Genomic DNA, 27,374 nt, shown 5'->3' with positions numbered 1-27,374 from the left:
AAGGGGATGGATAAGGAAATTGGAGAGAGACATTATATCAAGGCCTGCAGTGATTGGACAAGGAGCAACACTTTTACACTGAAATAGGGTAGATGTAGGTAAGACAGAAGGAAGAAGTTAATGACGTGGTGGGAAATGGAAAATGGCAGGTCCCGTGATGGGAAATGTTCAGGGTGAGTTTTAATGGAACTTCGAGTAACTGATACAGATAGAGTGGCACAATACTGTAAGGAAGGGTTTGCCTGGCACCTGATGGGAAGCTGGAACCTGTGTCCTTGCAGCAACACATTCACTACTTGGTACTTACAATGCAGTGCTGAGCTGACTGAGAAAAAATGGAAAAGTGTGTGAAGAAAGCACAAGTTAGCCATTGAACCATCTACAGAAATTCCATTCTGATGCAAAGAGGCAGAGAAACTCAGCACCCAGAGGGTCACGCAGTGCACACTGAGCACTCCCAATGCCAGCCTGTGCTGACAGCCAGTGCAAAACCAGCCCCAACAACACCCTCCCAGAAACACCCCTGGGGCAACATCTCTGCCTTGGGAGAGTGTCTGCAGGACAAAGAATGACACAAAGGCACAGGCTGGGATGCAGCAGAATTTAATGAGTCAAAAGAGGGAGAACAGGGGGGATCCAGGTGGAGGCCACAGTGCAGGGAGCAGCTTCAGCAGGGGAAGCACCTCGTGCCACAGAGGCCACTGCCCAAGCCAGAGAGGCCAAAGCCCCCGGAGCTGATGGGCACTCCCTGAGAGCTGAGGATGCTGCCAACAGCAGCCGAGGTGGAGGATCCCACAGCGGTGTTCTGGGGGAAGGAGCTGAGGATGGGGCCAGGCAGGGTCACCACCACGGGCGAGGGCTGGATGAACACGGTGGAGTCCTGGCACTGCCTGACACAGGGCTCATTGCAGCTGTTGGCCAGCGGGGTGGGGCCGCAGGGCTGGCAGGGCCGGCACGGGGAGTAGCAGGACATGTCTTGGGGTTGCAGCTGCACCTGGCACAGAGAGCAAAAAAAACTCATGAGAGGTGTTTGAAGAGCAATTCATCATCACACCATGCAGCTGCCCTGTCAAGCCAAGATGGGAACAAGAGCTGGAGGGCATTGTACTGATGCCTACAGACTTCTCCTTCCATTTAGCCAAGAAGTTCCCTGCTAAGGGCAACCAAACTCAGGGTAATCCCACCTATCCCATCATTCACTTCAGCCCAGTCCCAAACTCTCCCTGTGCACACTTTCTGTCCCTTTCCCATCATAAGCAGCCCTATGACCTGGCATAGAACAAAGGGGCAGGTATGTGCAGAAAACAGTAGGAGGGTGAATAGGAGTGAGAGGAGAAAAGCATTCAAACTTACCTTGTTCTCAGTGAGGTGGAGACAAGAGAACTGGATGTGAGAGTGTGGAGAAAGGCTGGCTTTTATACTTCTCCTGCACCACCCCAGGCCCACAGTCACTCAACTAGGGCAGTAATTTTCCAACAGAGTCATCACCAAAGCAAAATATCCTCCCTAATGCCACAGGTTGTGCTTTTGTTTCTGTCAACACTGCCATTTCATTTCCTCATTTCTGACATTCCTGCTCTGCCTTGCATGATCCTTTCATGTGCCACAACTAGAAGATACCCCATGAAGAGTCATGCCAGTGAGTGCAGAAGTACAGGAGGGGTCCTGGGCAGACAGATGTTGGCTTGGAACAGTGAAGTGCTGTCTGTAATTGCAGTGGGTGAGCTGCAAGTCAAGGATCACCTGAGAAAAGTCAGCCCATACATGCAGAGGGTAGAAGGGAGGCACAGGCCTCATCTATCTGGCCTCAGGGTTGTCTCAGGCTGTGGTGGGAGGCTCTCCTGAATGCTTTACAGAATTAAAGGTTTGTAGAAAACATCTCCCTACCATCTGGGACACGTCCCTGGGCTTCACGTGATCTGACTTCTCCTGGCGTTAGCACTTCCTCATGCTTCCTTTCCCCTGACCCAAAGGCTGCCTCAGCCTGGAGCACAAATCAGCACCACTGGAGAAGCTGAAATGTGCCCAACTCCTGAGTGAATGAGAGCTGGAAGGATCTTGTGGTACCACATGCCTGGGGACACTCAGGGAGGGGACAAGTTCAGAAGGGCCCTGGGTGCAAACTCAGTTCTCAAACCACATCAAGCAGCACTGCACTTCCCTGCCCTGCAGACATGGTGGCAGCTGGGACGCGTCCCAGGAGGGCAAGGGAATGCCTTCAGTAGGCAAATCTCCAAGAAGAGACTCTCTCTACCTGTGGGGAGTCTCAGTCTAATTTTGGGTTGGCCGTGTGTCAGTCTTGTGACATGCTGTGTGCAGGCCCATGACCCACACGCTGCTGAATTCCCCTCCAGCAAAGGCAGCTCCATCCACGCCTCAGGAAAACCATCTTCAGTGACTGAGCTGTTCCTTGTGCAGAGCTCCAGGCAGCTCAAACAGACATTGCCCTCAGCATGAACTTGTTACCATCACTCCCACAGCTCAGGGGGCTTTCAGGACAATCAGCTTGTTTTGGAAAAGTATCCTTGGCTACTATGGGGCCAAAGAGTGGGGCCAAAGTGTATGGTGATCTGAGGAAAATGGGCAGAACAAGGTATTTACTGAACCTCCACACACCCCTACAAGACTGAGAAGGGACCCAACTCCAGGAGGTATCTCAAGGAATCCTGGCGTTCAGGAGAGCAAAGTTATCTTCCCTCACAACTGCTGATAGCACACTGATAGCACAACTGCTGATAGTTGGTAACTCCACAATGCAGCCATGAGAAGGGACAACTTCGCCAAACAAACTGCCACATGAGGAGAAGACAGGCTTGGAGGGAGGGTATGCTCAGCTGCCTGCAAAGAGAGTAGAAAACAAACACAGCATATTTCCCCAGATAGGTGTCAACTGTCTGCACAGACCCCTCCAGCACATGCAACTCATCTTCTGCACGTACTGATGTGTCACTGCCCAGAAAACCCTTGGGTCTTTCATCTCAACTCTTGAAGTAATCCTTGGAGGCCTATTGGTCACGTCAGAAATGAGGAAATGAAAATGGCAGTGTTGATGGAAACAAAAGCACAACCTGTGGGGTTAGGGAGGATAGTTTGCTTGGGAGGCGAGTCTGTAAGAAAATTACTGTCCCTGTGCAGTGCCTGTGGGCCAGGGGCAGGGCAGGAGCAGTATAAAAGCAGGACCTTCTCCTCACTCTCTCACCCACTCCTTCAGCTCCATCTTGTTGGGAACAAGGTGAGTTTTGAAGACTTTCCTCTTGTCCTCTTCCTTTTCCTCCTTTTCCACCTCTTATGGGTTGTCTCTTAACATACCTCTCTCTGTCATATTCTGGAGCCCCGAGAATGCTTACTCTGGGAGAGGAAAAGGTTCAGGATTCACAGAGATGTCTCTGGAGCCATGGTCTACGTGGGGTCCTCCCCGGGCCTGCAATTCCTGCTGTGTTCTTCTGAGGGAAGGGAGATGCCTGTGGGGTCCTGGTGGAGTTCTTTATGGATGAGGAAAAGGGACTCCCTCATGTAGGGGGGTGACACATTATACTTGAAACATCCCTCATGCCTTCATTTTCCCTTCTCTCTGTGCCAGGTGCACCTGCAGCCCCAAGACATGTCCTGCTACTCCCCGTGCCGGCCCTGCCAGCCCTGCGGCCCCACCCCGCTGGCCAACAGCTGCAATGAGCCCTGTGTCAGGCAGTGCCAGGACTCCACCGTGGCCATCCAGCCCTCGCCCGTGGTGGTGACCCTGCCTGGCCCCATCCTCAGCTCCTTCCCCCAGAACACCGTGGTGGGATCCTCCACCTCGGCTGCTGTTGGCAGCATCCTCAGCTCTCAGGGAGTGCCCATCAGCTCCGGGGGCTTTGGCCTCTCTGGCTTGGGCAGTGGCCTCTGTGGCATGAGGTGCTTCCCCTGCTGAAGCTGCTCCCTGCACTGTGGCCTCCACCTGGATCCCCCCTGTTCTCCCTCTTTTGACTCATTAAATTCTGCTGCATCCCAGCCTGTGCCTTTGTGTCATTCTTTGTCCTGCAGGCACTCCCCCAAGGCAGAGATGTTGCCCCAGGGGTGTTTCTGGGAGGGTGTTGTTGGGGCTGGTTTTACACTGGCTGTCAGCACAGGCTGGCATTGGGAGTGCTCAGTGTGCACTGAGTGACCCTCTGGGTGCTGAGTTTTGCTGTCTCAATGGATCTAAAAAGAATGATAAAATCCCAGAATGGGTTGGATTGGAAAGGACCTTAAAGCTCATCCAGTTCCATCCCCTCTCATGGGCAGGGACACCTTCCACTATCCCAGATTTCTCCAAGCCCTGCCTCAGCCTGGCCTTGAACATCTCCAGGGATCGAGGGGCAGCCACAGCTTCTCTGGGCACCTTATGCCAGAGCTTCACCACCCTTGTAATAAAGGATTACTTCCTGATATACAGTATAAATTTACTCTCTGTCAGTGTGAAACCATTCCTCTTGTCCCATCACTACATATTCTTGTAAATAGTCTCTTTCCATCTTGACTGTAGATTCCCCTCAGGTACTGCAAGGCCACAATTACATCACCCCAAAGCTTTTCCTCTCCAGTCTGAGCAATCCCAATTCTCCCAGCCTTTCCTCATGGCAGAGCTGCTCCGTCCCTCTGATAATCTCGGCTTCCTCTGGACTCGCTCCAACAGCTCCACGTCCTTCCTGTCCTGGGACCCCTGAGTTGGAGGCAGCTCTGCAGGTGGGGTCTCACCTGAGCCTGGCAGAATCCCCTCCCTTGTCCTGCTGCCCAAGCTGGTTTAGGTGCAGCCCAGGACACAGTTGGCTTTCTGGGCTGCCAGAGCACGGTTCTGGTTTGTGGTAGGCCTATCATCCCACAGACACCCCAACGTTCTTCAGAATAGAATAGAATAGAATAGAATTACCCTACATAGTCCAGGGACAACCATACCCCTCTGTCCTCTTTCCTCTTCAAGCTGAACGTTTGACACAAGTACTCGGCAGTGAATGTGTTACTGACAAGACAAAGGCCCAGTTTCCCATCAGACTCCAGGAGGTCCCATCCTAACCACAGGATTCCCAAAAGGGGGGACACAGTGCAGTGGGCTGCCTTCTCACAGATGTGTGTTCCCATGGAATCACAGAATGGTGCCCAGGCACCCAGGGCTGTCAGCAGCATCCTGGGCTGTACAAGCAGGGGTGGAACCAAGAAATGGGGGGAGCGACAATGCCACTCTGCTCAGCACTCGCCTGCTGCCATCCCCTGTGTTGTGGACCAGCTGTAATGCAAGAACCACCTGGACCAAGTGGAGTGAGCTTGGGGTAAGGTGGCCAGGATGGTGAGGCGGTCGGAGCACTTGGCTGGAGAGAAGAGGCTGGAGGCACAGGAAATGTAGGGAAGGCCCATGGCTGAGTGTAGGGAAAAGAATGCTTTAGGAGAGACCAAAAATCATCTTTCTCATCATTATGAACATTGAAGAGCATCAGGCCATGCTCTCCAACCCCACCCTCCAACCCCAGTTCAGTAGAGAAAACTAGAAAACAGAGTTACCTGTTGCATCACTATGAATATTTAAATTGAGCCTGTGTTAACACTATATGAACAACCATTCCCCAAAATCCCCTCCCACAACCAGCCCTGAGCAACCCCTCTCCCTTTGGGTGTGTTGGGAGAGGATCTGCAGGGGAATAAATGAGACGAAAACATGGACTGCAATGCAAAAGAACTTTAATGAGTCAAAACAGGAAAATTAGGTCAATCCAAGCTGAGATGCCAATGCAGAAAGCACCAGGGGGAAACAACAGTTTGTCATTTTCCAAGATGTGCTTTCCAAGCAGGTGCCCACACAGAGGTGGAGGGAGCAGGTTCTCCCCTGGATGGCTGAGTGGGGCTCAGAGCCCCAGGGAGCACAAGGGAACAAGGACTCAGGAGGGAAAGGAGAGAGTGGCAGGGGACAGAGGCAGGGATGGGCTGTGCTTCCCAAGAGCCCAGGCTGGCCCTGTACCCCTGCAAGGGCTGCTGGGGTTGCTCAGCCCCTCAGGAAGCAAGAAGCCGATGCTGCGTGCCCAGGGCGGTTCCATCCTGGGAGTCCCTGGGTTCCTTGCCCAGGGCCAGCGGCAGCAGCTTCAGCAGGGGAGGCACCTCGTGCCACAGAGGCCACTGCCCAAGCCAGAGAGGCCAAAGCCCCCGGAGCTGATGGGCACTCCCTCAGAGCTGAGGATGCTGCCAACAGCAGCCGAGGTGGAGGATCCCACCACGGTGTTCTGGGGGAAGGAGCTGAGGATGGGGCCAGGCAGGGTCACCACCACGGGCGAGGGTTCGATGATGACGGTGGAGTCCTGGCACTGCCTGACACAGGGCTCATTGCAGCTGTTGGCCAGTGGGGTGGGGCCGCAGGGCTGGCAGGGCCGGCACGGGGAGTAGCAGGACATGTCTTGGGGCTGCAGTTGCACCTGTGAGACAGGGGAGGGGGGAGGAAGAGTCAAGAAAGGGCAATATCACAGCAGACTGTTTGCACACCATGATGGAGAATAGCAAAGAGAAGACAGCAGGAGGCTGCTTAGAGAGGCCAAACAGCCTCACTGTTTGCTCAAGCCCTGAAGAATCTCCTGAAGAGTTACCAAGCCCAGTGACTTCCACACCTAGGTGAGAACTCACGAGACATCTCAGAAAAAATCCAGCCTCTCTCCATGCACAGCCTCGGCCCTTTCCCTCCCCCATAACAAGCTGTTCTCAAGAACCCACATGGGATTAAAGCAGAGAATGTGATCAGAAAGCCCAAAGGAGGAAGAATAAAAGAAAGGGCTTCATACTCACCTTGATCCCAAGGAGATGGAGGTGAGAGGAGTGAATGAGAGAGCGAGGAGAAGGTCCCCCTTTTATACTGCTCCTGCACTGCCCCAAGCCCACAGGCACTGCACAAGGACAGTAATTTTCCAACACATTCACCTCCAAAGCAAAATATCCGCCCTAACGCCACACGTTGTGGTTTGATTTCCATCAACGCTGCCATTTCATTTCCTCATTTCTGACATGCTTGCTCTGTGTTGCAGCTCCTTTCACACGTGCCACACGAGGCCTGAGGACACCCGGGATAAGAGAGTGTCTGTGCAGGCATAGGATGTGCCCCCATGCCGGAGGGTCCCGTGCAGGCAGGGGATGTTGGCTCGGGGCATTGCCTTGCCATTGCTGGCAGCTGCCTCTGCAGGGACAGCCCCAGCTCCGCCCTGCCCCAAAGAGCAGCAGAGCACCCAAAGGCTCCTCTCCTCACAGCATGTCCTGCCTGCTGCTCTCTCCTCCTCTCACCTCACTCCAGCACCCACTGGACACTGCTTCTCCAGGGAAATGCTTTCCCCTCCCTTCCTCTTGATGCAGATTGTTTGGCAGGCTGAGCATTCCAGGGTTGGGGTTGGAAAGCCAAAGCCCTCCTGGAGCTGAATCAGGAAAGCTTGTGGTGGGAAAGAAGAAGATCTTCCACACAGGGCAAAAGCAAAAGGAAGGCTTGAGCCAAGGCTGACTGGGGCAGCTTCATTGGGGGCAGGGGTTACAGGAAAGGGGAAGGTTCTTCAAGGCTTCTGGGCCTTGGTCTTTAGTGGCAACTTTTCATGTCACAGGATCAACCTCCTGATACTCCTCAGAAAGAGGGGTAGGGAAAACCTCCTCACAGCAGAAGAGGAGGATCAGCTGTGGGAGCATTTAAACAGACTGGAACAATTTAAGCGTGTGACCTGGTGATGGGCACATGAGGGATGGTGTCAAAGGAAGCACCCCTGAGCTCCCTTTGGGAGGTGCCCGCAGTCAGGGAATGCAGCTGAGGACTGGGAGAAAGAGATGGTCAGGGAGGATTCAAGCAGCAATATACAGACCCTGGACTTCAAACATGCCAACACTTCCACCCACTCAGGTAACTGGCAGGTCAGATGTTCCTTCACAGGCACCTGTGAAGAGCAAGAGATAAGAAAAGCTGGCAGCATCTTAGGGGCACCTCGTGGTTCCAAAAACCATGAAAAGTCAAGGCAAAACACAGGAAAACAGGAGGAGATGCTGATGGAGGGACAGAATGAACACAAGGACTCATCTTCCTGGTGAAAGACGCCTGGCTGTAGAAGGGAGCTCACCTGGAGGCTCAGGAGCTGCAAGAAGGGGTTTTAGAAAACACCGCCCCACTGCTTTGGACACATCCTGGGGTCCAAAGCTCTATGGCTTTTGCAGGGCATTGGGGCTGAGGCCCACCTCTTTCCAATGCTCCAAATGGCTCCTCAGCCTAGAGAACAACCCAGAACCATTGCAGAGGGAAGGAAACCTCCTCCATTTTCCCAGTAAGTGAGAGCTTTGGGGAAACTGCAGTGCCATACCCTTGTGGATGCTCAGGGAGGGGATGCACTCAGAAACCCCTGGGTATGAAACCTGCTCTCAAAACCCACCAAGGAGTGATGCACTTCCCTGCCCTGCAGACATGGAGGCAGCTGGGACGTGTCCCAGGAGGGCAAGGGAATGCCTTCAGTAGGCAAATTTCCAGGGAGAGACTCTCCCTACCAGTGGCAAGTCACGCTCTAATTTTGGGTTGGCCGTGTGTCAGCCTTTTGGTGTGAGGCCAAGCCAGGAGGGTGTGATGTCTGCAGGCCTGTCCAAAGCAGGGCAGAGTCCCCCTCCAGCAAGGGCAGCTCCATCCTGGCCCTGGGAAAAGGGATGCGTGGCAGCTTTTCACAGGTCACATGTGTTCTCAGTGCTGACAGCATGTATTGGAAAAGTGGCCTGTGCTTGTATGTCATCCAGGTCAGGCTCCACATTGTTCAGCCAAAGGGCATAGTGGGTGAGGAGAGAGGGAGGAACAGAGAACAGTGCAGACACCCAACACCTCGCCCAGATATTGAGGAGAAGCCCAATGGCACTGTTTAAGGGCTCTGTTTGAGACTTGATTCCTGCCCATGATCAGAGAATTAATGAATCACAGAATCAGAAGGATTGGTAAAGACCTCTAAGATCATTGAGTCCAACTATTACTCATGTGTTCCTGCAGGAAAAATCATTTGGATTCTCATCCCACAACATGAAAGAGATCTCCATGACCTAGTGTGGATGTCAGAAATGCGGAAACTAAATTACAGCATTGATGGAAACCAAAACACACCCTGTGGCATAAGGGAGAATATTTGGCTTTGGAGATGAGTCTGTAGGAAAATAGTTGCCCTGTGCAGCTACTGTGAGCCTGGGGCAGTGTAGGAGCAGTATAAAAGCGGATCATTCTCCTCACTCTCTCATCCATCCTTCCCATCTCCAGCTCCTTGGGAATAAGGTGAGTATGGAGCATTTCTCCTCCTCCTTGTCCTCTTTTGAATAGATTTCTAAGCACAATACTTGTCTTCAGCAGGGGATGGGGGTTCCTTGCCATGAGTGAGGGAAGGGCGCAGAAACTATGGCATAGAAAGACTGGGGCATGGATGTCTCCTGAGCTATTGGCAAGGCGCAGATCTCTATGGACTTTGTCATGATTTGGGGAGCTGGGAGAAACAGGGTCATCCTCATGGTGGGGTGACAGGCTGATCCTCACCCACTCCTTGAGCTCTGCTTTCCCCATTCCCTGTCTCACAGGTGCACCTGCAGCCCCAAGACATGTCCTGCTACTCCCCGTGCCGGCCCTGCCAGCCCTGCGGCCCCACCCCGCTGGCCAACAGCTGCAATGAGCCCTGTGTCAGGCAGTGCCAGGACTCCACCGTGGCCATCCAGCCCTCGCCCGTGGTGGTGACCCTGCCCGGCCCCATCCTCACCTCCTTCCCCCAGAACACCGTGGTGGGATCCTCCACCTCGGCTGCTGTTGGCAGCATCCTCAGCTCTCAGGGAGTGCCCATCAGCTCCGGGGGCTTTGGCCTCTCTGGCTTGGGCAGTGGCCTCTGTGGCACGAGGTGCCTCCCCTGCTGAAGCTGCTGCCGCTGGCCCTGGGCAAGGAACCCAGGGACTCCCAGGATGGAACCGCCCTGGGCACGCAGCATCGGCTTCTTGCTTCCTGAGGGGCTGAGCAACCCCAGCAGCCCTTGCAGGGGGACAGGGCCAGCCTGGGCTCTTGGGAAGCACAGCCCATCCCTGCCTCTGTCCCCTGCCACTCTCTCCTTTCCCTCCTGTGTCCTTGTTCCCTTGTGCTCCCCGGGGCTGTGATCCCCACACAGCCATCCTGGGGAGCACCTGCTGGCCCTGCTCCCTCTCTGGATCCGGCAGATGGACACCTGCTGGGATCTCTGCCATGGCCATGTGATGGAGATTCTGAGCTGACCCGGCTGCTCTCTGCACTGAGGCCGCCACTCAGAGTGACCTTGTTCTCATCTTTTGACTTATTAAATTTCTTTTGCATCCCAGCCCATGTCTCTGTGTCATCCTTTCCCTCTTGTCATTCACCCAAGGTTCCCGGGCAGGGAGGTGTTGTTCAGGGATGGTTCTGTGGGACAGAGTTTGGAGAAGGTGTTTGAGTGCCTTTGAAGATGGGAGACTTGAATGTACTTTACTATGGCATTGCTGCTTTCTATCCTTCTCCATGTGTCTGTTATGACCCACTGCAGAAGGTCAGGGGTAACCCAGGTTCTTGTTAATGCATCCCTTGAGATTGATTAGAGAGAGCCAACACTGAACGATCGGTGTCTGTAAGTGCACACAGTAGGATTATTGAAGAACAGTGTGATTGGACAGGAAAACACATCTGTAGCCGTTTGGGCTCTTATTTTCCAAAGCAATACAACAATGGAAAGCATGGCAGGATGAAAACGCAACCACATCACCCAGGGATATGCCCAATGCAAAAGGAAGGAGGAGAGTTAAGGGTAAAGATTGTGAAGATCACTCCTGCCACAGGCCCTGTGATGAGACTTGGTTGCTGCGCAGTCTTGGTCAAAGTGGTCACAGACTGGACCTTTCAGGTGGTGGGGGAAGTCTCAAAGAAGAGGTGGGAGAAATTCCCAGGGAAAATCCACAGAACATAAAATGTGTTTGGTTTATATTCACTCAGTGTCAGCTGGGGATGCCCACGTTCCTCCATTGCAGGGGGGAGCTTCACACTCGATCATGTAATGTTGTGGATCATGGGACCCTTCGGGAGCCCTTGACACCTTCCAAGGCAACACAGCTGCCCATCACCGCCAGCACAGTTGCTTTGGTTTTGGCCCACTGTGGCCCATCAGCAGAGATGAACTGTCAGGCCACACGCGAACGTCCTGGTGCTTCCCCTGGGGAACAGAGGGAGCCCCACAGCCCAGCAGTCTGGGCAAGGGAGGGCAGCTTGGAGTGACAAGAGGCACCAGCGCCCACCTCCTTTCTCATTCAAAGCCCATCATTCACCCTCTGTCAGACTAGATCTGAGGTTGGCCATTACACAGCCAGAGCTCACCTGCCCCAGTTCACCAAAGCACCCTGGTCTCCAAAAACAGGGAAATGCTTTGACTCATCATCCCTTAAGGCTTCAGGGTCTCACAGTCTGCAGATGGACAGAATGAACCAAACCTCTTCACTGGCCCGGTCTACTCCAAGGATGATTTTATCTCTCTCACCAAACCATTCTTGTCTCCATGCTCAGCAATCCCTGTGCCTGAGTCAAATGCTCTCATCTCCTCACCATCCCGGCCACCCTGCACTAAACTCAGTCTGCTTTGTCCTGGTGGTTCTTGCATTACAGCCTGTGCCCAATATGGGGGTGTTGGATTAAACCTTTTCCAGACCCAGAGATGGGGCAACTTAGAGGTGTTTTAAAACCTTTTCATTCTATGTTCAATGTCATGACAAGGGTGAGACAATACAGATGTTATCATTCATGCTATTATAATTAGAAGCCAACTATTTCTTAATTACATCATATTGTAGCTGTTTCTTGGTCAATCAGCTTTTTTCACACCATGCTGTAAATGCCTTAAAGCCAATCATCTAAAATTACCCCTTGTGGGTCTTAATACAATGCATCTTTCATAGTTCTATTTCTCTAAAGTATTTAGCTCTATTTGCAAGGCCATCCTTTGAAACTTGTTTCCTGTTCCATTTCTCTCTCAACCATTTCATAGCATAAGATCCATGCTATGTGAGCCTTCTGTCAGGCTCTGAGAATTCCCTACAAATTCATTTCCCACACGGGGGATAGCAGCAGGCGAGGGCTGAGCAGACCAGCGTCCACAACTCCTGGTTCCACTCCTGCTCGCACAGCCCAGGGTGCTGCTGACAGCCCTCGGTGTCTGGGAGCATCAGTGACATGGACAGTGGGATTGGGTGCACCGTCATGGCACTTGGTGATGTGCTTTACCGACCATAGGGCTATCTTGTCAAGGTGATGATCTTGGAGGTCTTTTCCAACTTTAAGCATTTGTGACCCTCAGCAATGACATGAAGCCGAGGGGAGAGGGAGCTACTCTAGATGGGAGGGTTTAAATCCACAGGGATCCTGACAGGCTTGAGGAATGGTTTCACGTGGAACTCAGGAACTTCAATAAAGCTAAGTGCAAGGTCCTGACACCACTTTGGGGCAGTCTCAGAAATCAGTAGGGATAGGGACTGTGGGATGGATGGAACGATGTGGATGCCAGCATGGTCAGGGAGACAGAAACAGCACTCGTTTCTCACAGTAGCTTGTGAGAACTTTTAGGGAGATGTAGGAATGTGGTAGCTCGTTAGTCTAAACAATCTGCAGGTAGGGTTTTTCCACCTTGCTTTTCTGTTCCTCTCAAGGACGGTGTGTAAGAAAGATGTTTTTATTAACTAACCAATCAAATAGAATATATCGTATCAGTCTATTTAAACTCAAGTTTCCTTTCCATTAAAGCCTTGTATTCTTACATTTTACACTGCATCACTCGTCTGTTCTTGTGTCATTTTTGGCACAAGAGTGCCAGATGGAGGACTGCCCTGCAGAGAATGGTCACATGGATGCATCACCTCTGCTCGGGAGGGCAGCTGGAGCAGTTGGGGTTTTCAGTCAGGAGAAGAGCAGGGCCTGGGGCACCTTATTGCAGCTTTTCAGTTCATCAAGGGGTGGTGCAAGGAAATAGGGGAGAGAGACATTATATCAAGTGGCTGGACAAGGGGCAGGAGTTTTAAACTAGAATGGGCTAGCTGGAGCGGAGATACTCTCCATGGCAGGAGGGTTGGAATAAATGACCTTTAACAATCTATTCCAACAAAACCCATTCTGTGCTCCCATGATAACCTGGGTCTGAGAGAAGGCAGCACAATGGACTCTGTCTCTCCCCCTCAGAAACCTTTCAGATCCATGGGATCTGCTGGAGTCTGATGGGAATACAGTACCTCTGTCTCGTCAGAAACACACTGTTCCCTGAGTACTTGTACACAGTGTTGAGTTGAGAAAGGAAAAGGAACCAAAGTGCAGAGTGCATGTTCGTCCCTGGATAATGTAGGGAAATTCTATCCTAACCAAAGAGGCAGAGAAACTCAGCACCCAGAGGGTCACTCAGTGCACACTGAGCACTCCCAATGCCAGCCTGTGCTGACAGCCAGTGCAAAACCAGCCCCAACAACACCCTCCCAGAAACACCCCAGGGGCAACACCTCTGCCTTGGGGAGTGCCTGCAGGACAAAGAATGATACAAAGGCACAGGCTGGGATGCAGCAGAATTTAATGAGTCAAAAGAGGGAGAACAGGGGGGATCCAGGTGGAGGCCACAGTGCAGGGAGCAGCTTCAGCAGGGGAAGCACCTCGTGCCACAGAGGCCACTGCCCAAGCCAGAGAGGCCAAAGCCCCCGGAGCTGATGGGCACTCCCTGAGAGCTGAGGATGCTGCCAACAGCAGCTGAGGTGGAGGATCCCACCACGGTGTTCTGGGGGAAGGAGCTGAGGATGGGGCCGGGCAGGGTCACCACCACGGGCGAGGGCTGGATGGCCACGGTGGAGTCCTGGCACTGCCTGACACAGGGCTCATTGCAGCTGTTGGCCAGCGGGGTGGGGCCGCAGGGCTGGCAGGGCCGGCACGGGGAGTAGCAGGACATGTCTTGGGTCTGCAGGTGCACCTGGCACAGAGAGCAGAGGGAATAAATCACAAGGAGTGGTTAAGGATCCAACTGTGACCTCACCATGAGGGACCCAAGGCATGAGCTGGGAACGAGAGCTGAAGGCTGTTTCTGGAGGCACATGGGCTCTTCCCCTCATACAAACCCCACCAAGAGCTCCAGCACCAGGACGTCCCCAACCAGCCCAGAACTGGGGCAATACCTCAGCCAAGACCCAGCAGTCACACACCTCCCACTCCTTTCATCCTCTCACAAAAAGCATCTGCACGATCTCACATGGGACAAAGTCACAGGTATGTGCAGAGAAATCCCAGAGGAGAAGGAGAAAATGGAGAATGCGCTTCAAACTCACCTTGTTCCAAGGAGATGGAGGTGAGTGGAGTGAATGTGAGAGTGGGGAGAAGAGCCTGCTTTTATACAGCTCTTGCATTGCCCCAGGCCCACAGTCCTGCACAAGGGTGGCAATTTTTCAACAGACTCATCTTCAAAGGAAAATATCCCACATAGTGGCAGCGATTCACATTTTGTTTCCATCTACGCTGCATTTCATTTCCTCATTTCCAACATTCCTGCCCTGCATGCAGGATCCTTTCATGTCCTGTGACGAGAAGCAAAGGATATCCCAGGCAGAGACATGTCAGTGAGGGCACATGACCCAAGTGATGGATGAAGGCAGGGAATATTGGTTTAGGGCAGTCAAAAGCAACTCTTTGCAGTACCCCCTGCAGGAAGAGTCCCTGCCTCTGCACTGCACATGTCAGAGGGCACCCAAATAATCCACTTTTTATGGTCATTTCTCTTCCTTTTCTCTTTTTCCTGTCTCTATGCTCTCTGCAAGGGTCATGAGCTGCAGCGTGTCCAGGCAGCCAGGCTGTGCCAATGTTTCAGCTCTCTTCCTCTTGATTGCCTTTGCTCTGGAGGGGACGTTTGCCAGGCGTTAGGAAACACAAAGCCCACCTGGAGCGGAATCAGGCAAAGCACATGGAGGGGCAATAAGAAGGTCTTCTCCAGACAGGCCATCAATAAAGGGAGCCTTGGACACAGGCAGCCCCAGTATTCAACAGGGCAGCTTCCCTGAGGGCAGGGGCTACAGGAAAGGTGAACAACCTCAAAGGCTCATGTCCTTGGTCTTTACCATCAGAAACTGCCGTAGGGAACTGAAGTTCCTGGTACTCCTTGGAACAACTGGAACAGAAAAGATTTCCCCAAGCAGAACAGAATCCAATGGGAGAACATTCAAACACACTGGTCTGAAACAAGTGTGTGTGAATTGATGTGATGTGTTCACTGGGGTCAGTACAAAGCCTTTCTCAACTCCCTTTGAAAGTCACAGTGACCATGGAATGCATCTGAGACCTGGAAGAAAGCCACTGAGTGTCTTGTCTTCAAGAGAGGCATCAAAGAGGAGTCAGGGAGTAACAGGCCAGTCAGACTTGTCTCGATATCTGGAGAGGTGATAGAGAAGATCACCACAAAATCCAACAGGCAGTGCTCAGGGAGGAGGTGTGCTCAGAAAGGCCCTGGATGCAAAACCAGATTTCAAACTGCACCAAGGAGTGATGCACTTCCCTGCCCTGCAGACACGGAGGCAGCTGGGACGCGTCCCAGGAGGGCAAGGGAATGCCTTCAGTAGGCAAATCTCCAAAGCCAAACTCTCCTGACCCATGGCAAGTCACGCTCTAATTTTGGTGTGAGGTCAAGCCAGGAGGGCGTGATGTCCGCAGGCTTTGTCCCAGGCAGGGCTGAATTCCCTGCCAGCAAGGGCAGCTCCAGCCACAACCCTGGAAAACCATCTTCAAGCACTGGGCTGAGCCCACACACCACAGCTCCAGGCAGCCCAAAGGCCATTGCCCTCAGCCTGACTCGCTTGGCAGCACTGCCACAGCTCAGGTTGTGTGCAGAATTGACAACGTGTGGCAGGACTTTGTGTGTCCTCCAGGTCAGGGTGCAAAGGCTGCAGCCAAAATGCATCCTGGCTTGAAGAGAGGGGGAAGAGAAGGCACTGTCCCAAGAGTCAACACAGCCCTCAGGCAGTAAGGAAGTGCAGAACTCCACATGGGTCAACTTGCGCCTTGATTCCTGCCCATACCATTGTGTTCCTGCACAAGAAATCCTTGTGGGACTTCTCATCCTACCACATGGTAGAAGCCTCCGTGACTTAGTGGGAATGTCAGAAATGGGGAAATGAAATGGCAAAAGAGATGAAAACCCAACCACAATCTGTGCCATTGGGTAGAATGTTTTGCTTTGAGATGAGTCTGCAGGAAAATTACTGTCCTTGTGCAGTGACTGTGGGCCTGGGGCGGTGCAGGAACAGTATAAAAGCAGGACCTTTGCCTCACTCTCTCATCCACTCCTCTCACCTCCATCTCCTTGAGAACAAGGTGAGTCTGAAGCTTTTTCTCATCCTTCTCCTCCTCCCATGGGATTTCTCTGTCTATACATGCTTTATTGTCCTTTATGGATCCTTGCCATGGATGAGGGAAGGAGGCAGAAGGTGTAACATGGGCAAAGGCTGGGGCTTGTCTGAGGTGTTTCCAGAGCTATGGACCACACAGGGATCTTCCTTGGGTAGCTCTTGGCAGGGCTCTTCTGAGGAAAGGAGAAGCCTGTGGCCTGTGGGTCTCTCTGTACAGCCCCTGGACTTGTCTCCAGTTCATGCCTTGGCTCCCTCATGGTGGGGTGACAGGCTGATCTTCAACCACTCCTGGTGCTCTGCTTTCCCCATTCCCTGTCTCACAGGTGCAGCTGTAGCCCCAAGACATGTCCTGCTACTCCCCGTGCCGGCCCTGCCAGCCCTGCGGCCCCACCCCGCTGGCCAACAGCTGCAATGAGCCCTGTGTCAGGCAGTGCCAGGACTCCACCGTGTTCATCCAGCCCTCGCCCGTGGTGGTGACCCTGCCTGGCCCCATCCTCAGCTCCTTCCCCCAGAACACCGTGGTGGGATCCTCCACCTCAGCTGCTGTTGGCAGCATCCTCAGCTCTCAGGGAGTGCCCATCAGCTCCGGGGGCTTTGGCCTCTCTGGCTTGGGCAGTGGCCTCTGTGGCACGAGGTGCTTCCCCTGCTGAAGCTGCTCCCTGCACTGTGGCCTCCACCTGGATCCCCCCTGTTCTCCCTCTTTTGACTCATTAAATTCTGCTGCATCCCAGCCTGTGCCTTTGTGTCATTCTTTGTCCTGCAGGCACGCCCTCAAGGCAGAGATGTTGCCCCTGGGGTGTTTCTGGGAGGGTGTTGTTGGGGCTGGTTTTGCACTGGCTGTCAGCACAGGCTGGCATTGGGAGTGCTCAGTGTGCACTGAGTGACCCTCTGGGTGCTGAGTTTCTCTGCCTCTCTGGTCAGGATAGAATTTCCCTGCATTGTCCAGGGACAAACATGCACTCTGCACTTTGTTTCCTTTTCCTTTCTCAACTCAACACTGTGTACAAGTACTCAGGGAACAGTGTGTTTCTGACGAGACAGAGGTACTGGATTCCCATCAGACTCCAGCAGATCCCATGGATCTGAAAGGTTTCTGAGAGGGAGAGACAGAGTCCATTGTGCTGCCTTCTCTCAGACCCAGGTTATCATGGGAGCACAGAATGGGTTTTGTTGGAATAGATTGTTAAAGGTCATTTATTCCAACCCTCCTGCCATGGAGAGTATCTCCGCTCCAGCTAGCCCATTCTAGTTTAAAACTCCTGCCCCTTGTCCAGCCACTTGATATAATGTCTCTCTCCCCTATTTCCTTGCACCACCCCTTGATGAACTGAAAGGCTGCAATAAGGTGCCCCAGGCCCTGCTCTTCTCCTGACTGAAAACCCCAACTGCTCCAGCTGCCCTCCCGAGCAGAGGTGATGCATCCATGTGACCATTCTCTGCAGGGCAGTCCTCCATCTGGCACTCTTGTGCCAAAAATGACACAAGAACAGACGAGTGATGCAGTGTAAAATGTAAGAATACAAGGCTTTAATGGAAAGGAAACGAGTTTAAATAGACTGATACGATATATTCTATTTGATTGGTTAGTTAATAAAAACATCTTTCTTACACACCGTCCTTGAGAGGAACAGAAAAGCAAGGTGGAAAAACCCTACCTGCAGATTGTTTAGACTAACGAGCTACCACATTCCTACATCTCCCTAAAAGTTCTCACAAGCTACTGTGAGAAACGAGTGCTGTTTCTGTCTCCCTGACCATGCTGGCATCCACATCGTTCCATCCATCCCACAGTCCCTATCCCTACTGATTTCTGAGATTGCCCCAAAGTGGTGTCAGGACCTTGCACTTAGCTTTATTGAAGTTCCTGAGTTCCACGTGAAACCATTCCTCAAGCCTGTCAGGATCCCTGTGGATTTAAACCCTCCCATCTAGAGTAGCTCTTGCTCCCCTCGGCTTCATGTCATTGCTGAGGGTCACAAATGCTTAAAGTTGGAAAAGACCTCCAAGATCATCACCTTGACAAGATAGCCCTATGGTCGGTAAAGCACATCACCAAGTGCCATGAGGGTGCACCCAATCCCACTGTCCATGTCACTGATGCTCCCAGACACCGAGGGCTGTCAGCAGCACCCTGGGCTGTGCGAGCAGGAGTGGAACCAGGAGTTGTGGACGCTGGTCTGCTCAGCCCTCGCCTGCTGCTATCCCCCGTGTGGGAAATGAATTTGTAGGGAATTCTCAGAGCCTGACAGAAGGCTCACATAGCGTGGATCTTATGCTATGAAATGGTTGAGAGAGAAATGGAACAGGAAACAAGTTTCAAAGGATGGCCTTGCAAATAGAGCTAAATACTTTAGAGAAATAGAACTATGAAAGATGCATTGTATTAAGACCCACAAGGGGTAATTTTAGATGATTGGCTTTAAGGCATTTACAGCATGGTGTGAAAAAAGCTGATTGACCAAGAAACATCTATAATATGATGTAATTAAGAAATAGTTGGCTTCTAATTATAATAGCATGAATGATAACATCTGTATTGTCTCACCCTTGTCATGACATTGAACATAGAATGAAAAGGTTTTAAAACACCTCTAAGTTGCCCCATCTCTGGGTCTGGAAAAGGTTTAATCCAACACCCCCATATTGGGCACAGGCTGTAATGCAAGAACCACCAGGACAAAGCAGACTGAGTTTAGTGCAGGGTGGCCGGGATGGTGAGGAGATGAGAGCACTTGACTCAGGCCCAGGGATTGCTGAGCATGGAGACAAGAATGGTTTGGTGAGAGAGATAAAATCATCCTTGGAGTAGACCGGGCCAGTGAAGAGGTTTGGTTCATTCTGTCCATCTGCAGACTGTGAGACCCTGAAGCCTTAAGGGATGATGAGTCAAAGCATTTCCCTGTTTTTGGAGACCAGGGTGCTTTGGTGAACTGGGGCAGGTGAGCTCTGGCTGTGTAATGGCCAACCTCAGATCTAGTCTGACAGAGGGTGAATGATGGGCTTTGAATGAGAAAGGAGGTGGGCGCTGGTGCCTCTTGTCACTCCAAGCTGCCCTCCCTTGCCCAGACCGCTGGGCTGTGGGGCTCCCTCTGTTCCCCAGGGGAAGCACCAAGACGTTCGCGTGTGGCCTGACAGTTCATCTCTGCTGATGGGCCACAGTGGGCCAAAACCAAAGCAACTGTGCTGGCTGTGATGGGCAGCTGTGTTGCCTTGGAAGGTGTCAAGGGCTCCCGAAGGGTCCCATGATCCACAACATTACATGATCGAGTGTGAAGCTCCCCCCTGCAATGGAGGAACGTGGGCGTCCCCAGCTGACACTGAGTGAATATAAACCAAACACATTTTATGTTCTGTGGATTTTCCCTGGGAATTTCTCCCACCTCTTCTTTGAGACTTCCCCCACCACCTGAAAGGTCCAGTCTGTGACCACTTTGACCAAGACTGCGCAGCAACCAAGTCTCATCACAGGGCCTGTGGCAGGAGTGATCTTCACAATCTTTACCCTTAACTCTCCTCCTTCCTTTTGCATTGGGCATATCCCTGGGTGATGTGGTTGCGTTTTCATCTTGCCATGCTTTCCTGTTGTTGTATTGCTTTGGAAAATAAGAGCCCAAACGGCTACAGATGTGTTTTCCTGTCCAATCACACTGTTCTTCAATAATCCTACTGTGTGCACTCACAGACACCGATCGTTCAGTGTTGGCTCTCTCTAATCAATCTCAAGGGATGCATTAACAGGAACCTGGGTTACCCCTGACCTTCTGCAGTGGGTCATAACACAGACACGTGGAGAAGGATAGGAAGCAGCAATGCCATAATAAAGCACATTCAAGTCTCCCATCTTCAAAGGCACTCAAACACCTTCTCCAAACTCTGTCCCACAGAACCATCCCTGAACAACACCTCCCTGCCCGGGAACCTTGGGTGAATGACAAGAGGGAAAGGATGACACAGAGACATGGGCTGGGATGCAAAAGAAATTTAATGAGTCAAAAGATGAGAACAAGGTCACTCTGAGCGGCGGCCTCAGTGCAGAGAGCAGCCGGGTCAGCTCAGAATCTCCATCACATGGCCATGGCAGAGATCCCAGCAGGTGTCCATCTGCCAGATCCAGAGAGGGAGCAGGGCCAGCAGGTGCTCCCCAGGATGGCTGTGTGGGGATCACAGCCCCAGGGAGCACAAGGGAACAAGGACTCAGGAGGGAAAGGACAGAGTGGCAGGGGACAGAGGCAGGGATGGGCTGTGCTTCCCAAGAGCCCAGGCTGGCCCTGTCCCCCTGCAAGGGCTGCTGGGGTTGCTCAGCCCCTCAGGAAGCAAGAAGCCGATGCTGCGTGCCCAGGGCGGTTCCATCCTGGGAGTCCCTGGGTTCCTTGCCCAGGGCCAGCAGCAGCAGCTTCAGCAGGGGAGGCACCTCGTGCCACAGAGGCCACTGCCCAAGCCAGAGAGGCCAAAGCCCCCAGAGCTGATGGGCACTCCCTCAGAGCTGAGGATGCTGCCAACAGCAGCCGAGGTGGAGGATCCCACCACGGTGTTCTGGGGGAAGGAGCTGAGGATGGGGCCGGGCAGGGTCACCACCACAGGCGAGGGCTGGATGAACACGGTGGAGTCCTGGCACTGCCTGACACAGGGCTCATTGCAGCTGTTGGCCAGCGGGGTGGGGCCGCAGGGCTGGCAGGGCCGGCACGGGGAGTAGCAGGACATGTCTTGGGGCTGCAGCTGCACCTGTAATGCAGGGAATGGGGAAAGCAGAGCACCAGGAGTGGTTGAAGATCAGCCTGTCACCCCACCATGAGGGAGTCAAGGCATGAACTGGAGACAAGTCCAGAGGCTGTACAGAGAGACCCACAGGCTTCTCCTTTCCTCAGAAGATCCCTGCCAAGAGCTACCCAAGGAAGATCCCTGTGTGGTCCATAGCTCTGGAAACACTTCAGACAAGCCCCAGCCTTTGCCCGTGTTACACCTTCTGCCTCCTTCCCTCATCCATGGCAAGGATCCATAAAGAACAATAAAGCATGTATAGACAGAGAAATCCCATGGGAGGAGGAGAAGGATGAGAAAAAGCTTCAGACTCACCTTGTTCTCAAGGAGATGGAGGTGAGAGGAGTGGATGAGAGAGTGAGGCAAAGGTCCTGCTTTTATACTGTTCCTGCACCGCCCCAGGCCCACAGTCACTGCACAAGGACAGTAATTTTCCTGCAGACTCATCTCAAAGCAAAACATTCTACCCAATGGCACAGATTGTGGTTGGGTTTTCATCTCTTTTGCCATTTCATTTCCCCATTTCTGACATTCCCACTAAGTCACGGAGGCTTCTACCATGTGGTGGGATGAGAAGTCCCACAAGGATTTCTTGTGCAGGAACACAATAGTATGGGCAGGAATCAAGGCGCAAGTTGACCCATGTGGAGCTCTGCACTTCCTTACTGCCTGAGGGCTGTGTTGACTCTTGGGACAGTGCCTTCTCTTCCCCCTCTCTTCAAGCCAGGATGCATTTTGGCTGCAGCCTTTGCACCCTGACCTGGAGGACACACAAAGTCCTGCCACACGTTGTCAATTCTGCACACAACCTGAGCTGTGGCAGTGCTGCCAAGCGAGTCAGGCTGAGGGCAATGGCCTTTGGGCTGCCTGGAGCTGTGGTGTGTGGGCTCAGCCCAGTGCTTGAAGATGGTTTTCCAGGGTTGTGGCTGGAGCTGCCCTTGCTGGCAAGGGAATTCAGCCCTGCCTGGGACAAAGCCTGCGGACATCACGCCCTCCTGGCTTGACCTCACACCAAAATTAGAGCGTGACTTGCCATGGGTCAGGAGAGTTTGGCTTTGGAGATTTGCCTACTGAAGGCATTCCCTTGCCCTCCTGGGACGCGTCCCAGCTGCCTCCGTGTCTGCAGGGCAGGGAAGTACATCACTCCTTGGTGCAGTTTGAAATCTGGTTTTGCATCCAGGGCCTTTCTGAGCACACCTCCTCCCTGAGCACTGCCTGTTGGATTTTGTGGTGATCTTCTCTATCACCTCTCCAGATATCGAGACAAGTCTGACTGGCCTGTCACTCCCTGACTCCTCTTTGATGCCTCTCTTGAAGACAAGACACTCAGTGGCTTTCTTCCAGGTCTCAGATGCATTCCATGGTCACTGTGACTTTCAAAGGGAGTTGAGAAAGGCTTTGTACTGACCCCAGTGAACACATCACATCAATTCACACACACTTGTTTCAGACCAGTGTGTTTGAATGTTCTCCCATTGGATTCTGTTCTGCTTGGGGAAATCTTTTCTGTTCCAGTTGTTCCAAGGAGTACCAGGAACTTCAGTTCCCTACGGCAGTTCCTGATGGTAAAGATCAAGGACATGAGCCTTTGAGGTTGTTCACCTTTCCTGTAGCCCCTGCCCTCAGGGAAGCTGCCCTGTTGAATACTGGGGCTGCCTGTGTCCAAGGCTCCCTTTATTGATGGCCTGTCTGGAGAAGACCTTCTTATTGCCCCTCCATGTGCTTTGCCTGATTCCGCTCCAGGTGGGCTTTGTGTTTCCTAACGCCTGGCAAACGTCCCCTCCAGAGCAAAGGCAATCAAGAGGAAGAGAGCTGAAACATTGGCACAGCCTGGCTGCCTGGACACGCTGCAGCTCATGACCCTTGCAGAGAGCATAGAGACAGGAAAAAGAGAAAAGGAAGAGAAATGACCATAAAAAGTGGATTATTTGGGTGCCCTCTGACATGTGCAGTGCTGAGGCAGGGACTCTTCCTGCAGGGGGTACTGCAAAGAGTTGCTTTTGACTGCCCTAAACCAATATTCCCTGCCTTCATCCATCACTTGGGTCATGTGCCCTCACTGACATGGCTCTGCCTGGGATATCCTTTGCTTCTCGTCACAGGACATGAAAGGATCCTGCATGCAGGGCAGGAATGTTGGAAATGAGGAAATGAAATGCAGCGTAGATGGAAACAAAATGTGAATCGCTGCCACTATGTGGGATATTTTCCTTTGAAGATGAGTCTGTTGAAAAATTGCCACCCTTGTGCAGGACTGTGGGCCTGGGGCAATGCAAGAGCTGTATAAAAGCAGGCTCTTCTCCCCACTCTCACATTCACTCCACTCACCTCCATCTCCTTGGAACAAGGTGAGTTTGAAGCGCATTCTCCATTTTCTCCTTCTCCTCTGGGATTTCTCTGCACATACCTGTGACTTTGTCCCATGTCAGATCTTGCAGATGCTTTTTGTGAGAGGATGAAAGGAGTGGGAGGTGTGTGACTGCTGGGTCTTGGCTGAGGTATTGCCCCAGTTTTGGGCTGGTTGGGGACGTCCCGGTGCTGGAGCTCTTGGTGGGGTTTGTATGAGGGGAAGAGCCCATGTGCCTCCAGAAACAGCCTTCAGCTCTCGTTCCCAGCTCATGCCTTGGGTCCCTCATGGTGAGGTCACAGTTGGATCCTTAACCACTCCTTGTGATTTATTCCCTCTGCTCTCTGTGCCAGGTGCACCTGCAGCCCCAAGACATGTCCTGCTACTCCCCGTGCCGGCCCTGCCAGCCCTGCGGCCCCACCCCGCTGGCCAACAGCTGCAATGAGCCCTGTGTCAGGCAGTGCCAGGACTCCACCGTGGCCATCCAGCCCTCGCCCGTGGTGGTGACCCTGCCCGGCCCCATCCTCACCTCCTTCCCCCAGAACACCGTGGTGGGATCCTCCACCTCAGCTGCTGTTGGCAGCATCCTCAGCTCTCAGGGAGTGCCCATCAGCTCCGGGGGCTTTGGCCTCTCTGGCTTGGGCAGTGGCCTCTGTGGCACGAGGTGCCTCCCCTGCTGAAGCTGCTGCCGCTGGCCCTGGGCAAGGAACCCAGGGACTCCCAGGATGGAACCGCCCTGGGCACGCAGCATCGGCTTCTTGCTTCCTGAGGGGCTGAGCAACCCCAGCAGCCCTTGCAGGGGGACAGGGCCAGCCTGGGCTCTTGGGAAGCACAGCCCATCCCTGCCTCTGTCCCCTGCCACTCTCTCCTTTCCTACCTGAGTCCTTGTTCCCTTGTGCTCCCTGGGGCTGTGATCCCCACTCAGCCATCCTGGGGAGCACCTGCTGGCCCTGCTCCCTCTCTGGATCTGGCAGATGGACACCTGCTGGGATCTTGGCCATGGCCATGGAACACAAACTCTCATCTGTCCCTGGTGCTCCCTGCACTGGATGCCTCTTTTGGATTGATCTGTTTTTCTTTTCTGATGCATTAAATTTCTGTTGCATCCCAGGCCATGCCTGTGTCATCCTTTCCCCTCGAGGTATGATCTGAAGATGCCCAAGCTGAGCAGTGTTGACCAGGGGTGGTTCTGGGAGGGTATTTCATGGCTGTTTGTGCAGTGATTGTTCACACAATGATTGTTAACTCTCCGTGCAGGGTCCCTGCCTCTGTGGATACCCCAGACACACACAGTCAGGAGGAAGGATGTTCCTCTGGGAAGGTTTGGGGTGCATGAGGCATAAGGGAAGCTTTCATTATTCCCAGTAGGAATGATGGAACATGTACTGAGACCTTTTCAGCCTTTGCAAAAGAGTAAAACTCCATTGCAGATCATGTGTGTAGGTAGACACAATGCTTTGATAGATTCAGTCAATCTTAGGCTTCTGGAAATAGTTTTTTACATAATTTTCCAGACAGGACTGGAAGAGGCCAGCTTCTCTGTGCTTGAAAATGTCTTTTGTAGTATTTCCACTCAAGAGAAGCCTACACTCCTCTCCTGATGTAGAGTTTTGATTCTATAAACACACTGTCTCTTGTACCTTAAGATGATTCTGCTCTTGCTGCTGTCAGAGAGCACTGGTGAGCCTTCAGTCACCTGCTGGAATTAAATTAGGCAAATTTCTTGCTACTGCCAGAAAGACATTGGCCTGTAACTCCTAACTAGAACTGTGGGAAACCTTGTAGTGTATCTTCTTCCCCTAAAGGAAATCAGGGCTGTCCTAGTTTAGGGCAAATTTGGGAGAAAACCTCCAGGAGGAGCTCCCAGAAAGCAAACCCCCCACAGACCCTCCCCCACCTGGTTTGGGAAGAATTTCCTCGGAGAGAAGTGGAAAAAAAACCTGTTTATTTAACAAGCAAAACACTCCCCAATACAAAAAAAAAAAAAAAACAACACCAGATGACAAAACTCTTTCAGCACTCTGAAGAGATGACAAACTCAGAAAGTCTCTCCTGGCAGTGCTCGCCCAGTTCTCAGTCTCCGCTGCTGGGGATGGCTGCTGCAGGTCACAAAATGCAGGCTTTCGGTGTTTCTTGGTGTTTCCCAGGTCCCGATCAGGAGCAGGTTCGAATGGTATTCAGGAAAGAGAAAGGAAAAAAAAAAAAAAATAAACCAAAACAAAACAGTCCAGGGTAAGAATTGGACTGCCTAGCTAAACTAATATGCAAAAGCAAAAGCAAGGGCAAAGCGAAAGCAAGCAAGCCAGCAAGCAAGCCAGCAAGCCTAGCCTCTCCTAGACACAGACCCTGGGGGAGGTGAGCCGGCTGATAATAAAACAAAACAAACCTTCACTTTCAGAGTCAGTCCTGAAGGCACAGAACACAATATCAGGCATAAACAGAACACATGACTGGGGATACAAGCACCCGAACGTCACCCTAGGACAAGGGGATTGGAGGTCAGTGCCTTTGCTCACATGTGTATGAGACTCCTCATTTGAAGTCAGTTCCAAAAGAGGGTGATTGCCCCGAGGAGAAGGGGGCTGTGAGTGTGGATTGCCCAGGGAGGAGAAGAAACAACTGGAGGACAAGTCTGATGAGGAGAAGCTGAAGGAGCTGGCGGGGGGGTGGGGGGGGGGGCTCAGCCTGGAGAAAAGGAGGCTCAGAGGGACCTTCTGACTCTCCACAACTCCCTGACAGGAGGGTGCAGCCAGGTGGGGCTCAGGCTCTGCTCCAAGAGAACAAGGGACAAAGTGAGTGAAAACAGCCTGAAGTTGTGCCAGGAGGGGTTTAGGTTAGCTATTGGGGAAAAATTCTTCAATAAAAGGGTGGTAAGACATTGGAGCAGGCTGCCCATGGCAGTGCCAGAGCAGCTATTCCTGGAAGTGTTCAAAAAACATGTAGATGTGGTACTTGGGGACCTTGGCACTGCTGAGGGAATAGTTGGACCTGATGATCTCAGAGAGACTTTCCAACCTTGACAATACTGTGATTCTATGAAGCAGAGGCAGAATGATGGGCCCAAGCCTTGGTTTCCCAAAGCAGAGTCTCAGGCATCAGAATTATAAAAGCAAATAATTTAATAGAGCAGTAGGTGAGCTCAAGCTGGTGCAAAGAAATCCCCAGGTGTGGGGTCTTGTCGTCGGGCCTCACTCCCTCATTGGGGTGGCCCGGAAAGGTAGAAAAGTCTCTCCTCCAACCCGAGCTTCCAAAGAAAGACTCAGCAGTCTTCAGTCATCCAGTCTCAAGGTAGTTTATTGTGTGTTATCTAAAAGATTTCTCCCTGAGCTGCTGCGGTCCGTTCAGCAGTCAGACAAAGGCACACTCCAACAACAGAGGGCTGGTGCCCTCTTTTATATCATCCATTACGTGTTGAATGTTTATGGTTTTTCCCCAGTGCCCATCACCTGTATTGAATAGTGACTTTCTACTCTAAACCAATCTGTGAGTGCCAACATCACCAAGAACATGGAGGTTAGGAAGGAGAAAGAAGGAGGACAGGGCACACCCAAGTGCCTCCATCTTAGAACCTCTGACCCCCATGTACAAAACTCAGACCCCTCTGTACAAGGCCTAAAACCCCCCTGTACAGCACTCAAAAATTCTTCCTTTCACTTTGTGACTACTTCTACTATAATATCTAAACTTCTGTGATTTCTTGTTCTTCCTGCAAGATTGGTAAATTGTTCCATGGGTCAGGTTCAAAGCCACAGGGGTCTGTGGCTGCATTCCAGGGTCTCAAATGCTTCTGACCTGGGCCCGGAACATCCAAGAGTGTCCAAGGGACATTCTGGGCTCCGACACCCAGGCAACAATATTCCTGTGACTTGAGCACCTGCCCCCCACATGTGCTTGCACACAC

The 27,374-nt window shown here is 52.4% G+C and overlaps 7 protein-coding genes and 1 pseudogene across 7 annotated transcripts; 4 read left to right on the top strand and 4 right to left on the bottom strand.

Annotated features, from left to right (window-relative positions):
- Nucleotides 1–246: 246 nt before the first annotated feature.
- On the bottom strand, nucleotides 247–2,008 carry LOC137486677 (feather keratin 1-like; annotated as a pseudogene).
- Nucleotides 2,009–2,787: 779 nt separating this feature from the next.
- On the top strand, nucleotides 2,788–4,019 carry LOC137486482 (feather keratin 1-like). Its single transcript, XM_068211793.1, has 2 exons — nucleotides 2,788–3,232; nucleotides 3,581–4,019. Exons 1-2 carry the CDS (start codon nucleotides 3,032–3,034, stop codon nucleotides 3,905–3,907), a joined length of 528 nt encoding a protein of 175 aa, XP_068067894.1. The 5' UTR covers nucleotides 2,788–3,031; the 3' UTR covers nucleotides 3,908–4,019.
- A 2,067-nt stretch (nucleotides 4,020–6,086) lies between these two features.
- Nucleotides 6,087–6,394, bottom strand: LOC137486479 (feather keratin 1-like). Its single transcript, XM_068211788.1, has one exon. The coding sequence runs from the start codon at nucleotides 6,390–6,392 to the stop codon at nucleotides 6,087–6,089; it is 306 nt and encodes a 101-aa protein (XP_068067889.1). The 5' UTR covers nucleotides 6,393–6,394.
- A 2,937-nt stretch (nucleotides 6,395–9,331) lies between these two features.
- LOC137486722 (feather keratin 1-like) lies at nucleotides 9,332–10,376 on the top strand. The gene has a single exon (XM_068212185.1). It carries the CDS (start codon nucleotides 9,574–9,576, stop codon nucleotides 9,877–9,879), a length of 306 nt encoding a protein of 101 aa, XP_068068286.1. The 5' UTR covers nucleotides 9,332–9,573; the 3' UTR covers nucleotides 9,880–10,376.
- A 3,246-nt stretch (nucleotides 10,377–13,622) lies between these two features.
- LOC137486657 (feather keratin Cos1-2-like) lies at nucleotides 13,623–13,933 on the bottom strand. The gene has a single exon (XM_068212086.1). The coding sequence runs from the start codon at nucleotides 13,926–13,928 to the stop codon at nucleotides 13,623–13,625; it is 306 nt and encodes a 101-aa protein (XP_068068187.1). The 5' UTR covers nucleotides 13,929–13,933.
- A 2,751-nt stretch (nucleotides 13,934–16,684) lies between these two features.
- LOC137486656 (feather keratin 1-like) lies at nucleotides 16,685–17,105 on the top strand. The gene has a single exon (XM_068212085.1). The coding sequence runs from the start codon at nucleotides 16,713–16,715 to the stop codon at nucleotides 17,016–17,018; it is 306 nt and encodes a 101-aa protein (XP_068068186.1). The 5' UTR covers nucleotides 16,685–16,712; the 3' UTR covers nucleotides 17,019–17,105.
- Nucleotides 17,106–20,221: 3,116 nt separating this feature from the next.
- LOC137486663 (feather keratin 1-like) lies at nucleotides 20,222–23,791 on the bottom strand. Its single transcript, XM_068212101.1, has 2 exons — nucleotides 21,442–23,791; nucleotides 20,222–21,090 (listed from the first exon to the last, which is right to left on the bottom strand). The coding sequence occupies exons 1-2, from the start codon at nucleotides 21,634–21,636 to the stop codon at nucleotides 20,764–20,766; spliced, it is 522 nt and encodes a 173-aa protein (XP_068068202.1). The 5' UTR covers nucleotides 21,637–23,791; the 3' UTR covers nucleotides 20,222–20,763.
- Nucleotides 23,792–23,830: 39 nt separating this feature from the next.
- Nucleotides 23,831–24,248, top strand: LOC137486662 (feather keratin 1-like). Its single transcript, XM_068212100.1, has one exon. The coding sequence runs from the start codon at nucleotides 23,848–23,850 to the stop codon at nucleotides 24,151–24,153; it is 306 nt and encodes a 101-aa protein (XP_068068201.1). The 5' UTR covers nucleotides 23,831–23,847; the 3' UTR covers nucleotides 24,154–24,248.
- The last annotated feature ends 3,126 nt before the right edge of the window (nucleotides 24,249–27,374 follow it).

This window comes from Anomalospiza imberbis, chromosome 22 (assembly GCF_031753505.1).
Source record: "Anomalospiza imberbis isolate Cuckoo-Finch-1a 21T00152 chromosome 22, ASM3175350v1, whole genome shotgun sequence".
Lineage (NCBI taxonomy): Eukaryota > Metazoa > Chordata > Aves > Passeriformes > Viduidae > Anomalospiza > Anomalospiza imberbis.
This window is presented reverse-complemented; position numbering and strand designations above follow the sequence as displayed.

Coding starts and splice junctions, on each gene's coding strand:
- LOC137486722 (XM_068212185.1), top strand. CDS start 9,574: ATGTCCTGCTACTCCCCGTGCCGGCCCTGCCAGCCCTGCGGCCCCACC.
- LOC137486657 (XM_068212086.1), bottom strand. CDS start 13,928: ATGTCCTGCTACTCCCCGTGCCGGCCCTGCCAGCCCTGCGGCCCCACC.
- LOC137486663 (XM_068212101.1), bottom strand. CDS start 21,636: ATGGCAAAAGAGATGAAAACCCAACCACAATCTGTGCCATTGGGTAGA. Junction 21,091..21,441: donor TCCATCTCCTTGAGAACAAG/GTGAGTCTGAAG, acceptor CCTGCATTACAG/GTGCAGCTGCAGCCCCAAGA.
- LOC137486662 (XM_068212100.1), top strand. CDS start 23,848: ATGTCCTGCTACTCCCCGTGCCGGCCCTGCCAGCCCTGCGGCCCCACC.
- LOC137486656 (XM_068212085.1), top strand. CDS start 16,713: ATGTCCTGCTACTCCCCGTGCCGGCCCTGCCAGCCCTGCGGCCCCACC.
- LOC137486479 (XM_068211788.1), bottom strand. CDS start 6,392: ATGTCCTGCTACTCCCCGTGCCGGCCCTGCCAGCCCTGCGGCCCCACC.
- LOC137486482 (XM_068211793.1), top strand. CDS start 3,032: ATGAAAATGGCAGTGTTGATGGAAACAAAAGCACAACCTGTGGGGTTA. Junction 3,233..3,580: donor TCCATCTTGTTGGGAACAAG/GTGAGTTTTGAA, acceptor TCTCTGTGCCAG/GTGCACCTGCAGCCCCAAGA.